The 14,426-nt window shown below is 36.4% G+C and overlaps 1 protein-coding gene across 3 annotated transcripts in view; it reads right to left on the bottom strand.

Annotated features, from left to right (window-relative positions):
• The window catches only part of LOC121740250 (autophagy-related protein 16-1), a 202,032-nt gene that overhangs the window by 22,171 nt on the left and 165,435 nt on the right, over positions 1-14,426 (bottom strand). For all 3 annotated transcript variants that reach the window (XM_042132889.1, XM_042132888.1, XM_042132891.1), the window contains 4 exons: positions 8,996-9,116; positions 8,264-8,443; positions 6,093-6,177; positions 5,501-5,647 (listed from right to left, as the gene is read on the bottom strand). In XM_042132889.1, coding sequence (XP_041988823.1) covers positions 5,501-5,647; positions 6,093-6,177; positions 8,264-8,443; positions 8,996-9,116 — 533 coding nt within the window. The remainder of the gene's footprint in view (positions 1-5,500; positions 5,648-6,092; positions 6,178-8,263; positions 8,444-8,995; positions 9,117-14,426) is intronic.

Consider the following 14,426-nt stretch of genomic DNA (forward strand, 5'->3'; position numbering starts at 1 on the left):
CATTCAGAAACGTCGATGCGAGCCGTCGATGTGCGGTGCCTGTTATAAATCATAATGTCTACAAACAACAATAAGTACGTGTCGCATTTTCCTGTTAATTCCTGACCTCACGCTGCGCGCATAGAGTTAATCGAACGATAACATTTAAATGGCAAATCGATACCGAGTGGAACATCACTATTGTACTCCCCCGGAAACTCGATATTTCCCATCGATCAGTTATCTTATTGACTTTGATGAATATAAACTCGTATCTCACATATCGTTAACTCGTCATTATCTCCATAAAATTATTATTATCATTGTGAATTGTGATCAATTGGCATGGTTCTACCGACAGATTCAAAGGTTTTAGTGATGTTCTGCTCATTTCTCGAATGCCAACTTGATAAACAGTAATAGCAATAATTTATTTCGCCGCCTCACCCCGTTATCCCATGATGGACATTAAACACAGGTGAAAATGTAGAGCTTATTTGTCTATGATTGAACATGATCGGCGTCGATTGTTTTACTGTAGACATAAGTAAACGATGGCAACCATGGTTATTCATCCTTGCTCAAAGCCTTAAACCGTACGACATCCGTACATGTATTTTAAATGCGAGTGTGTCTGTCTATACGCCTGTCTGCCTGTCTGTAACCTCTTCACGCCCAAACCGCTGAACCGATTTTCCTATAATTTGGTATGAGACTTTGAGTTCCGGGACATAGGATACTTTTTATTCCGAAAAAATGGCCGGTTCCAGCGCGATAAACAATTTTCGCGCATGGAGTTGCGCACGTCTTCTAGTATTCTAATATGCCAATGTCAGTGCCGTAAATAGCCTTTTTTGCGCCCTGTGCGAGCTTTTATATAACTGCACCATTGTTTTTTAACCGACTTCCAAAAAGGAGGAGGTTATATTATGTTCGGCTGTGGATATTTTTTACCACATTGGAAAACATCTCTGGGGCGCAGCGGGAACTTATAGGGAGCAATTCCTAAAAATAAGGATCTGTCTGGTCTGGCCATTCTTGCGCCCCCCAGAGTCTACGCCCTGTGCCTGGGCACCGGTGGCACAGCCCTATTTACGGCACTGGCCAATGTGTTAGAAACTGCAATACATTTTCCACCATTCGCAACCAAAATGGCTCTTTCTGGTAAAAGTTTCTACGACACACTTCGAACACAGGTGAAATGAGTGCGGTTTTGTGAATGCGTGTGGTTTACGCGGGGAATTTGATTGAACGAAATATTTAACGTTTCCGGAAACAGTACACAGACTTTATTATGGCAATGTTAATGAATCTAGATTGGTCTGTTCTAGCTCAGACCACTTTATGCTCGCGGTTTTATTAAACAATAGCCGTGCGAGCAATCTTTATTGTTCATCGGCTCAATTCGGTATTCATCTATTTGTATCGATTTTCCCGAAACCGTATTATTACGTAAACGGTATATTACGGCCGATACCGTAGTGTTTGTCTAACATCAAATTGAGCGTGACTGTGGGAAAATCATAAAACAAAATCGACGGTTAAAATAATATTTGCGGATTGGGTTATTGCCTTGATTGAAAAACTAGCGTTGAGTGCTTACCTAATTATGTCATTTAATAGAGATATTGAGGATAACGATGTCAATGTAAAGGATTTATTGGGGAAATTGGCTCATTCAAAAACCTTTTTTTTAATTACCCTTAGAGCCCCCGCAGACTGCAGACTTTTAGGCGGCCGATAGTTTGATGTTTGAAAGCTTAATCAGTACGAAGATGTATGAAGGTGCGCACGCTAAGCGATTAATATCGGCCGATAATAATGTACTGAAACGCCAAATTGGTCAAACTATCGGCCGACTAAAAGTCTGTAGTCTGCGGGGGGTCTTAATGAATAAATAAATACTGACTTGTCCAATGAGAGCGTACAATATCTGAATAAATACATTGTAACTTATATTGTGATGAACAAAAGTGAAGGGCGGTATAACATTGATAACGGATGTGCAACCGTTTTGACGAAACGCTATAATTTCATAGAAAATAAACTTCCGTTTCCGCATTCGACGGATGAATTAAGTGCATTATCTGCAAGAAACTTACATTGTCTTGCTACTAAAACTACTACACAGGTAAGGGCTATTTTTAAATTGTATGTTATTAGTTATTACTTATTAAAGGTATTTTATTAAAATACGAGTACATTTTATTTTAAGAGATAACGCTTTTCCTCAATGCTCTGAAGCTCAATAGCATTTAACGGATAATACTCATTCTCGCTCGGGCTCACCCACGAGTGTAGGAGCGGCCATAATTGAGTGGGACACGAGCTCTAGACAATTGAACAAGCGACCCGTCATTGGTCAACAATTAAATTTTCGAACGCACATCTGTGAATAATGGGTAACCACTAAACACCGGTGGTATGTGGTGTGGGAAAGAGAAATTTGCAATACTGAGGCTCGGGCCAATCCTGACCTCACGATTTCAATTGTCCATGCGAAATGTTACAAGGAAACTAAACGATGTCACGCGTAAGACAATTCTAGTTTAAAATTCAAGGTCAAAAATGTGATCACTAGGGCCACAGGTTGATCGTTTGTACTATTAGAGAAATTGAGATATGAATCAATTTCCTGTAATAGTACAAAATATCACAATAGATGGACCTACATAATTTAATCGAGTTATATATTAAACCCAGCCAACAGTCAACGTAACATTCTTTTGACATAATCCGACTAAGCATCGTAGGTTATCCATCTACTTAAGAATATATCTGATGGAAATAGAGATCGTCGCATAAGTGGTAGAGGAAGAGTTTGATACACCATGGCTCCATGCTACGGCCACTATAAAGGCTAATAACGTTCGTCGACGTTCTTTATCAACTGACAACTTGGTAAAAGTTGTAAGAACACTTCGAAGTTTGACATTACCTTCAATTTCCAGTTTTGTGAATAGTAAAAAATATAAGGATATTATGTTCCAAATTATAACATATATTGGTGTTACTGAGTAGAATAAGTGTGTGAATTGTTCAAGTCAAATTATCTTAACCTGCTCACTTAAAAATTGTTAAGGGAAAGTGCTTACTGCATTGTAATATTATTACAGGTACATGTCACAATTTAATATGACCACATAGTATATTTTCACGACATGAAAATGTCAAAGATCATGAATGTGTGTTTCTTTAACCTTTGAAAGAAAAATTGTCTGGTACTAGTTTTTTAATATAATAATAATAGTTTATTGTCTCAGTAAATGTGTGATAAGAAAATGATACAAAACAAAAGATGGATATAGGATATTACAACAATAAGGTGCACAACCCCTACGCTAAGAGTCTTGTGCTGTAGAGGTTGACTAAATTCAATGTACATAATAAATGGATATTATAAAGATGACAGAGAGAGGGCTTAAGGTAAGTATTTAATATACAATTTTAATATTTGTATTTTGTGTGTGTGTGTGTGTTTTTGTGTGTGAGTATGTAAGTGGATCTTATTTTATTTTGTTGTAGGATACATAAATAAATGAAAGTTTTTTATTCTCCGATTTCCAGAATGCTCTACAGGAATAAATTACTTTCCAATTATAATTGTAAGTATTTGAGATAAATATATAATACGAAAGAGTAATTAATCTTGGTCGATATAAGCGTCGTCCGCGTTGTTAGATATAGGTCGCTATAAATGGTATCCACCATTTCACTACTTCGTAATATATTTAATTAATCATTTCTTGTACTTTATCTTCCTCGCTTCGAGAACGCTACACGTGTGTGGTAAATTGTGATAATTTTAATTGGTTTCAGTCATGTTTAATGATTATCATAAAGTTTACTTTCATAATCACAATATAAAACAAAGTGTAGTAAGAAAACAGACGTTGACTCAAATCAAGCACAGAATAACATGCAAATATTGAAATTTTATACTAAGTTATGGCGTTTGCACTTTAATATATTTAAATTAAAGCAATTAGTATTTTAAACTACTATCAGAGAAGTTGATTCCTAGGCAGATGGCAGACCTAAGTAATTTGGTCGCGTTACGTCAAACACATCAGACCGACCACACCTAACATTGAATTGACATACGCCGACCAAATAACGTAGGTCTGTCAATTGCATAGGAATCAACTTCCTCGATGGTACATTGGTCTGGATGCTAACAAGTGTTACACGCATGCATTAGTTCATTAGAGTAACATTTTTTTCGAAAGCGTAGCTGAAAATAACTATGTTAATAAATGCTTCGTTTATAAAAAACGTACAACTAAACACACCACTAGCTCAATGCTATTTATGACCCCGCCAATCGCCATCTAGGGGATGCGAAATTTAAAATTCAACTTTATTTATTTCATTTAATTACGGTACTGAATTTATTGCTGCAGATAATTACTTTATTGCTAGCGACTGTATTCTTTAGTTTTATTTTAAAGAACATATGACTGTTAGAGTGAAATCCAATCCCAGTTTAAAGTAGAACGGCATTTCGTTCTCATATATTTTTTCTCGGCCGACACAAAAAGTAGATACATGAAATTGATACTACAATATTCGATACAATTAGATTACGATATCAAATTCGAGTGCATGTTCTTTTTTTGTTTACAAATGAGCGAAAGCATGAGCTCGTTCGGCCATCTCAGCCTCTTTTCTTTTTTAGGGTTCCGTACCCAAAGGGTAAAAACGATACCCTATTACTCCCTACAACGAACACATACACATCCTAAAGTATTATCACTTAGTTTTGTTACATCCTGTATAATGGTACGGAACCCTTCGTGTGCGAGTCCAACTCGCACTTGGCCGATTTTTAAAAGCTTTTATTTTAGGTTACTGTCACATAGCACACTTGGGCGATAGCAATTGCTTTAATGTGCAGCGGGGCTAAAATGGACACATTTAGCAATTCCTCTCAATCGATTCAGCAAATGAATTGTCAAAACTGTCAAACGGACGAATGCCAAATTAGTACGAATCACTAAACATGAATTGCAAGCAGAGTGACCATTTTGCGATTAAAAAAAAATGAATCATATTCTGATTCATAATATGATTCTCCAATGCGACCATTTTAGCCCCGCAGTTCTTCAATCTCTCTTACGTCCGTCACAAGGATAGGTAGATATATCCTTTGATTAAATTAGGTTAAGCACTCCGTCTCTTGAATTGAATATCATGTGATCTATCTGGTTATTTGTTCTTATGAACGATAAGAGAAAACAGGATTTTTACACAGGATTCGCTTATCCTCGACAGGCACGTGCAACATTAGGTTACATCGTATATAGGTAGGTACCATCGAAGAAATTGATTCATAGGCAGTTGACAGACCTAAGTCAATTGCTCAGAATATGTCAATTCAATGATATCTGTGATCTGTCGGATGGGTTTGACACAACACGACCAATTTACGTAGGTCCGCCATCTGCCCATGAATCAACTTAACAGAACAAGCAACAAGTAGGCCCTAGAATATTAGACTCAGTCTCTAGTCTCTACTCACGTGTGATCCCTAAGCACGGTCTCTAGGCGGCCGGAGTGCGTGTTCCACACGTAGACGGCGCCGTCCGCCGCGCCCACCGCCAGCGTCCGCCCGCCCACGCCGAAAGAGGCGCGCGAAGAATCGCACCCCACTTTGAACGCGTCGTGGCTGGAAAACGTCATCACTCATCAATCATTTTCATCAGTATGGTCCTCCTCATAATGACATTTAACATCATCAAACATAATGTCACAAGTTGTTATAAGTAAATTTTAAAGTGTTTAAATACATTTTATTAGTTCTAAGTTGTAACTAACTTAAACTTTTACTAAATTCTGATTTGACTTTTAATACGAGTAATTATTATTGTCTTTTGATGCTAAGTTTCGGTCTACAGAAAAGTTTTATTAAAAAAATTACCTATTAAGTACTGGAATATACTTTTCCGCCCATTATTCTGTGGCATGATGTTGTCGGTCATGAGCCAAATCCATAGAATTTATTTTTGTAAATTTTTACACATTCTCCTTTTTAACTACCGATAAAAATCATAGAATATTTTATAGAATGTTCATAACTTCTTCTCTACATCACATAATAAAAGAGGATTTACCTAAAATGTCGCACTATGGAAACCATCCGTAAGTCTATGAGCTGTACAGTGTCGTCTCTTACACAGGCTAGTAGGTAATTGTTATCTGCAACAAAAAAGTACATAATATTTTAAAAAGATAAAATTGACTTCAAAATTGTACGTAATTAAGAATTAAAATTCCGTATCTCAAAAACTACTGCACCGATTTTGATGAACAACAAAAAAAAGAATTACTCAAATCAGACTTGTAGTTCCGGAGATAATATGCGAACACAAACATAAAAACAACTAAATACATACACTTTTAAAATTTGGCACATTTGTTCAGACACTGATGTAGACTGACATACACAAAAACTGGGCAGTTCTGCAAATATTACATACATACGCGTCGAATTGATAACCTCCTTTTTTAAGTCGGTTAAAAATTCATATATGTAGCTTCTTCTTATAAAAGAGAAGCTTAATTTTTAACTATGACTTTATTTCTCTTTCTTAACTGTGATTTTCTTCTTAACTATGATTTTGAATAATGTTATGTTAATTCTTTCAATGGCCTGTCTCATATTTGTTATTTAGACTTGACAGACCATTGTTTGTACTCAGGAGATACAATTTATAAGCACACGTTCCTATTAAATGTCATTATGGGGTCTATATCCCGAAAACAATTATTAATGATACAGTTCCTTCAACTCTATTTTTGACAATTAATAATTGCCAAAAATTATCTCAACGATCAAGTGTACATTTATATCTGCCAAATTGGCGGTCGCAGATACGTTTCATTGTTTCGTGCTAACGGTAAAGGAATACGGTGGCACATGTAACACGAGAAACACATTATTTAAACATTACCGACGATAAATCAGAAAACCTCATTGTTGGATCTTTTTGGGAGTGTTAATTCTTCGTAATCGTAATCGTCACCATCAGAAGTGTATAGAGTTTCTTGACATGAAAGCTGAATCATTTAAAAATATATTTTCAAATATCTTTGCAAGTCAATGACAATTAAGGACACGCCTAAAACTCGGATAAGTTAAGTAAATTTCGTCACATTTATTTTAGCTTACCAGGTTAAACAAGTATTTAGTAAGAAAAATAATCTGACAGCTAGATTTAAAATAAAACTTAATTCCACAAGCCGGGAAAGGCCTATAGACTCAGGACTCGGAAATGATTTATCATAAGTTTTTATTCTTTTTATAAAAGAGATTCCTGTCGACGTACGAGCTTATATTGCTATTCTATAGGGTCCTGATGGATATCCTGCCATTTATATGAAGTCACTGAGTAAGACAAATCAGTTAGGCCGCCTTTATCTACATTTGCTTGATGTGTTTGCGATACTAGTTCGTAGCTCTAAAAATGAGTTAACTATCTAGAAAGAACTACTATTAACATTAATTTATTTTTATCTTTCAATATTTTATCCGGATTGAGACAAAAAACTTTTTTAATTTACAACACAGTAATCTCGAAGAAAGTGGACTGGTCTTGTATCTTACTTCCGTTTACTTAAAATCTCAATTACAAAAATGTTTAAAATCGGTATAACAGTATTTTAAATTCGCTTAATCCTTGCCAATATCACTTTATGGAAATGTGTGTCATTGTTTCAATCGGCCGCTCACGGCCAACAGGAAATCAAAATATCTAAATTTGAATATCATTCTAAACGAAAATAAGTATTTATCGACACAGTTTTAGTGAAATGTTCAATATGCGCTGTCATTTATGCGATTGATTTCTATTTCGGTGGCACAGCATTAAATTTGTCCGAGATGGCAGCGGCAGATCTGGTCCACCGTGACGTCTAGCAGCGCAGCGCCGCTCATTTGTCGGCCGCTTCCGAGGTCGCGGCGAAATCGACGTGATTTAATCAGTTTTCGGAGTAGCGATGTCCCGACACTTCGATCGAAGGTATCAATCTCGCGTTTCGTGCACCGGACGAACCGTTACCGACAAAAAAGGGTTCGATCGAGACACGCGTAACGGAAATGGGCAACGCATACCCGTCACGTCACTGCGCTGACACGAATACCGGGCTAATATACCGCATTCAATTATCTATGAATATTAGTTCGAGGCGTGTATTAACGAGCCCTGTTCTTCGGGCATCGAAATTGCTGGAGCAAATTGATGAGGAGATGCGTTTCGGATGTTAATTAAGTCGTTATCCGTACCTCTGCTGAGGTCGAGCGAGGTGATTCTGCCCTGCAGCGTGATGTAGTTGGCGGACATCTCGCTGCGGATGTCCCAGAACCGTATCGTCTTGTCGAAGTGTCCGGAGATGATGGTGGATCCGGCGCCGTCCGACGTCACGAGGTCGTTGCACTTCGATCCTGCGAATTTCGTCTGCGTACCTGCGGAGGGAAAGTTAGGGGCTACGTTGATGATGGAAGTCACGCAATGGGAACGACTTGTTATACCATTGTAATATAAGACGTTTACCGTAACGAAATTGCATGTTTATAACTTAATTACTTCATTTTCTACAACGATTACATGGATAATACTGTTCGCTCTGACTGCATGCGTTTATGTGTGATGGAAATCTATATCTAAAATAATATTATATACAGGGTGTAACAAAAATAAGTGATAATACTTTAGGATGTGTACGTGTTCCTTGTAGAGAGTTCACTGTGAAAGTAGCAGCCCTGAAAGACCAACTTATTTTTTCACTTTTTTATGAGGAAACTCGTGACGTTCGGGCACTTGCCCATACAAAAGTGAAAAATTTTTTCGTCTTTCAGCGCTGCTACTTTCACAGTGAAGTCTCTACAAGGAACACGTACACACCCTAAAGTATTATCACTTATTTTTGTTACACACTGTATACAACAATGTTTCTACATATTTCGGGAAGTTTCAGTTGTTAGACTACTGCAACAGTTACAAAAGCAACTACTCACAACTCCTACTTCTGAGGTCCCATATCTTCAGCGTCCTGTCGTGGCTGCCGGTGATGACCTTGGTGGGTTCGCCGAGGAACTTCGCCGCCATCACCTTCGCGCTGTGACCCGTGAATGTGTCCTGAAATAATGAAAAAAATTAGCTCCCACTCCATACTTATTAATAATTATCAAAGAGTTTGTTTTCAAAAGTAGAGTCACGAGGGTACAAGTAGGTAAAAATATCTAAGGGAATACAAAATAATCCCTCTTTAGTATAGTTTTACTTATTGTTTATCACTGAGTTCGAGCTTTAAGTTATGAGAAAAAAAGCTTCTTGCGCATACTATAAAAATGTGTAAGTATCACTTTAATAATAATATGTAGTATATAATACGTAGTATAGTAGGTAAACTATATAGGATTATTAGGAGTCTAGCCACAGATTACGTATTTTTGTTGTACAGCTTGGCAAAAAAGAGTCTGACGCGGTGACAGCTGGAACTAAAAAATATATTTATGGAACCTTACAGTACTTGTCAACACTAGTACATTATGTGTCAAAAGTGCGTTCAAGCGTAGCCTAGAGTTGGTACCCCAGTAGAGTTATTTTTTTTAAATTAATTATAGTCAGTTTTTTTTGCACCAGTGTTTAGAGGTCACAAATAGCTTAAATTCAAAACCTTGACCAAATCCGAAGTGTGCGTTAGCCGCCATATTGGTTTGAAGGTCCAATCGGTTTTTAGCCATATCTCCTTCATTTTTTTAGAAAATGATAAGGATCAAATTTGTCGCAAATTTGATTTTCTACAACCAATAGGTTAAATTTACAATAGTAAATTCAATATTTACGGAAATAACTGTAAAAAATAATTCAAAGTATAATTTCGACCTGTTCGACCTGTATCGCGATTATTGTCAAATACAGAAAAAAAAATACAGAAATAAACTTGTAGCCGCAGCTCATTAAATTAACCACAATTAAAATTAAGACTTCGCTGTCTGTCCGTCTGTATGTCTCCAGGCTTCAAGAACGGAAATTTCAAGTCTCTACCTATAGACTTGAAATTTTCAGATATTATGTATCTTGTTTCCCTCTATAACAACAAATACCAAAAACATATTATATTTAATATTGGATGGGGTTCCCATATAACAAACAGGATTTTAGAGGCCTATTTTGCTCTTTATCAAAAATAGGTGCACTAAGACAATTTAAATATGCATAAAAAATATTTGTATTTGTACTTTAATAATTAATAATAAAATTAAAATAAAATTAATATTTAGCCCCCCCCCTAAATATTTATTTTATTTTAATTTTCCCATACAAAAAGCACAATTTTTTGTTGTTTATATGTTTTGCCTTATAATGGTACGGAACGGAACCCTTCATGAGCGAGTGCGACTCGCACTTGGCCAATTTTTTTTATAATGATTCAGGTGTAGTTTGTGCCGTAATTGTTATAGGGCCTAATTTATGATCATAAATATTCACTTTTATCCAATCACTTGGGTCACGGTACATTTACCATAGGCATAGGAGCTTAAATAATGATTTCTAAAAAAAGTCATAAGGATCGTAGGAAATTTAATGATCTATCACCTACAACTTTGTTTCTACAATTATATTCGCTAAATTCGATAATAATTATTAACGAACAAGCGAAATTATACTTGAGACTTGTTTTTTTCATTTATCTCCGTAAATATTGATTTTACAATGAAAATTATAAGAACTCAAAATAAAGAAAATAAAATTTACAACAAATTTAGTTCTTTTCATTTTCGTAAGAAAATAAAAAATACAGAAGATATGTCTAAAAAAAACAATTGATCTTTAAACCAATATGGCGGCTAACACACACGTCGGAGTTGGTCGAGTTTTTGAATTTAAGCTATTCATGACCCCCTCTAAACATAGGTGCAAAAAAAATTCAGACTTTAATTAATTTCAGATTTCCATACAAGGCTGAACTAACTCTACTGGGCTATGGCTGTAATAAAAGAAAAGCATCATTTAAAACGCACCCTTTTTTGCCAAGCTGTATTTTTTTTGTTATTGCTTTTATTTTGCTCTATTAGTTGCTTTTCGGAATGAGGTTTAGAAGTCATTAATTCAATCCTAGTATTAATAACAGAATTTACTATTACGAAAGATACTTATATTAATTTGAACCAACCTAATATAAGCGCAGTTACATTAGACTTTATGTAAGCTCATTCCATGCAAAATCATTAGAAGATATTTAAAGCTAATTACAAACTTGCGTCGCTGCTAATCTGTGACTATTAAGTATTAAGCATAAAGTTTTGATGTGAAGCGGTAGCGGGTTATAAGCATGAGGATACAGCGGCGCATTTACGCGTATCTGCCGAATGCATTAGTGCATATACCATTGACGTTCCATATTAATAGATATCGTATGGGGAAGCCTAAAATATACAGCATGCAGCATGCTTATTGCTTATCGTATGGGGAAGCCTAAAATATACAGCAGGCAGCATGCTTATTGCTTAGCATGGCCATTATAAGTAGTTTACCTTTTACAGAAGAATAAAGTGAGAGAGGTAGAGAGAGATTCACAAAGATAATTTAGTCATTTTGTTCCAAAAATTGTCGGCATTTTTATTCGTTTGAAGTGATCCTAAGCCCGTTTACACAGACTGACATTGAACTGCTGTTACTTAGCTTAGATATCGAAAATATTGAAAACCAAAGTGATTTTATTGAAAAACTAAAATATTTATGAGGGCGGCCCTCAATTTAAACTGGTTTCTTGGAAAGCAAATATTATATGAAACCCCCATTAAAACAAGTTTATATCAGTTTTATGATAGATCAAAACGACCGATGGACAAAAGGTGGCCGAATCAAAGAGCCGTAGTGTCACAGATTATAGGGTGGATCGCTGCACCATCTCCACCCAGAACACGACATCTTTAGATATAGTATGTCAACATTGTAAACGATTATTGTCCTGTGCTGTATACGGCGTCGTGTCGTACAACCGTGCTGTATTTCACGAAAGTGACCGTTGAAAATTAGCATTTTAATGAGCTCCTAATTATTCATGTAACCCCTGTAAGCGCAAACTCATTTGAACATCAGATAACGCAAGTCACAAACCTAACGGATACACTTGCTCTATGTTGAGGAGTTACGACCGTAATCGTCTTAGGAGACATCCACGTGTTAAATGCTTCCTTCATAAATTTTAACGATGAACCTGGCAGCTGATGGTAAGTATAGGTTCTATTAATATTTGTTTTGAAGTAACTGTCGTCAGTATTACCGGATCAGTGCGATATGGTCCGAGAAAAACCATATTCCTTTTAAATATTCGGCCATACATTTTCAACTACTTACTACGCCGATGTATAAAACTATGGGCGTATATTTTGTTATCAGACGATCCGTCGCGTTGTCTTATTTGCTCCATATCCATATTAATATTATAATTTATAAATATTAAGTAGTTCTGTCTGTTATTTGGTCTGTTTGTCTGCTACCCCTTTACACAGGAACCACTTAATTGATTTAAATAAAATTTGATACTGAGATATTTTGAAAATCCCAGGAAAAAATAAAGAATATTTTCATCCCAAAAAATGTATAGTTCTCGCGATAAACGCCTGCGCAATGCCGGAAACATCCAACTTTTTGTAAAAAAAATACAAAAAGAAAAAACGTAGAAGCTATTTCAAAATCGCCCGCGGCACTACCACTGTGGAGGGAATTCTCAATACTGCGTGGCCGGCGGTGACGCATTAATGCTCACTTGACTTTTACGTAATTAGCTCTTGCATCGTCACATTACACGTAAATAGCTTTGAACTTGACCACGGCCGTGGGTAACGACCGCGAGTTACTCAATGAGCAGTTTTATGTCTGCGTTTACTTCATTTTATTATGTAAATACAACGGTACTAAATACTGGTGTACTAATGATAATATACTGTAATACAATATACTATTAGTATAATAATTGGAACATAGGGATTTAGTATAATAAATGGAACATAGGGAAAAATTGCGAAATTTCCACCAACAAGGATCCTGCCCTTAGCGAAGAAATTGTGTGAAATTAATTACAAGTATCTGAGTCCATTTTCTAGAGGAATCCTTTCCCCGAGATGTGAAAGCACAGTCTTTGCGTCCAGTAATTCTGGGGTGAGGTCGGACTATTACGAGTATGGGATGGTTTGTGCCCATCCAGCCTCCGGTAAATACGCCTCTGTACGGGTCACATATTTCAAGAGTCATGTGCTCCTGCAATCTGCTCTCTACGGTTGCGTGACTGCATTCGATATAAAATAAACATAATAACCACGCTTAAAGATTCGCTTTTAAGTCGTTATGATAACGCTATCAGAAATCTGGATTTAGCTCGCTGGGTTTTATTCAGACAACGCAGGCTGTAATTAAGAGAATTACTACTTTATCTTTTTTCTTTTCCCGTAGAGCGGGTACTTTTTCTCCCATGACTTTTGGAACGTGAACAGTATTTTAATCTTTATATGTAAGAACAACGTATGAAATAAAATTTATTAACATTATCTACTTCCTTATTCATTTAAGGCAGCTTAGGGAAGCGCTGAACGAAAGTCATGCGCTAATAAAGGCATAGAAATTTAAGTTCGAATAATAGAGAAACATGGTCAGAATTCACTGGATGTATTGTCCATGTATGCTTTGGATCCTCCGAAAGCCGCCGTTCAGCAGCAACCGGCACAATTATTTACCAAACACAGAAACTCCCTACAAAGCTGTGTTTAATTATTGACGAAATTCTTAGTTATCGTAGGCCTTTGTCGACAAGTTAAACTCCATGTAAGGACAGTATCCATATTCTACTATTTTAAAGCATTATCAATGCAACACCGTTTCTTGTTCGATCTTATTCCATATATCTAGTACCAAAAGCAAAATAGCATTCTCATAAACGTTTGACAAACATCAAATGAACAGCATATATTATTGCAATATTTTTAAGCTAGACGGCAACACCAGCACAGACAATAAACAAAAAGTTTTCGTTTATGTTAATATTCTGATATGACCTGTGCAACATGTCGAATTTTGGTTGCCTTTTGCCTTTGCGTAATATCTTCAATTGGATCGAAGAACCAAAAAGCTGCATTAACATTGCATAACCATAGTAGAATCAGTGTACCTCAGTCAGTAACATAAACAAAAGTTCTCTACGGTGCACGGTGCATCGAGCGGCGGCGAACATTGCTCCGCACTCGCCACGCATGCTCGCTGCATAAATCGTACCACAGACTGCCCGACACCTACTTACTTTTCCTGCAAGCCTAATTACGTATTGTTCCGTATATCTGATCTAAAACGGCAGATTAACTCCGTAAGATACGTCCGGAGTGTAGTCATATATTTCAGCCGACTAAACCGCGACCACTCTGTGCCGGTATTAATTTGTTCGTTTAT

Source organism: Aricia agestis, chromosome 3 (assembly GCF_905147365.1).
Source record: "Aricia agestis chromosome 3, ilAriAges1.1, whole genome shotgun sequence".
Lineage (NCBI taxonomy): Eukaryota > Metazoa > Arthropoda > Insecta > Lepidoptera > Lycaenidae > Aricia > Aricia agestis.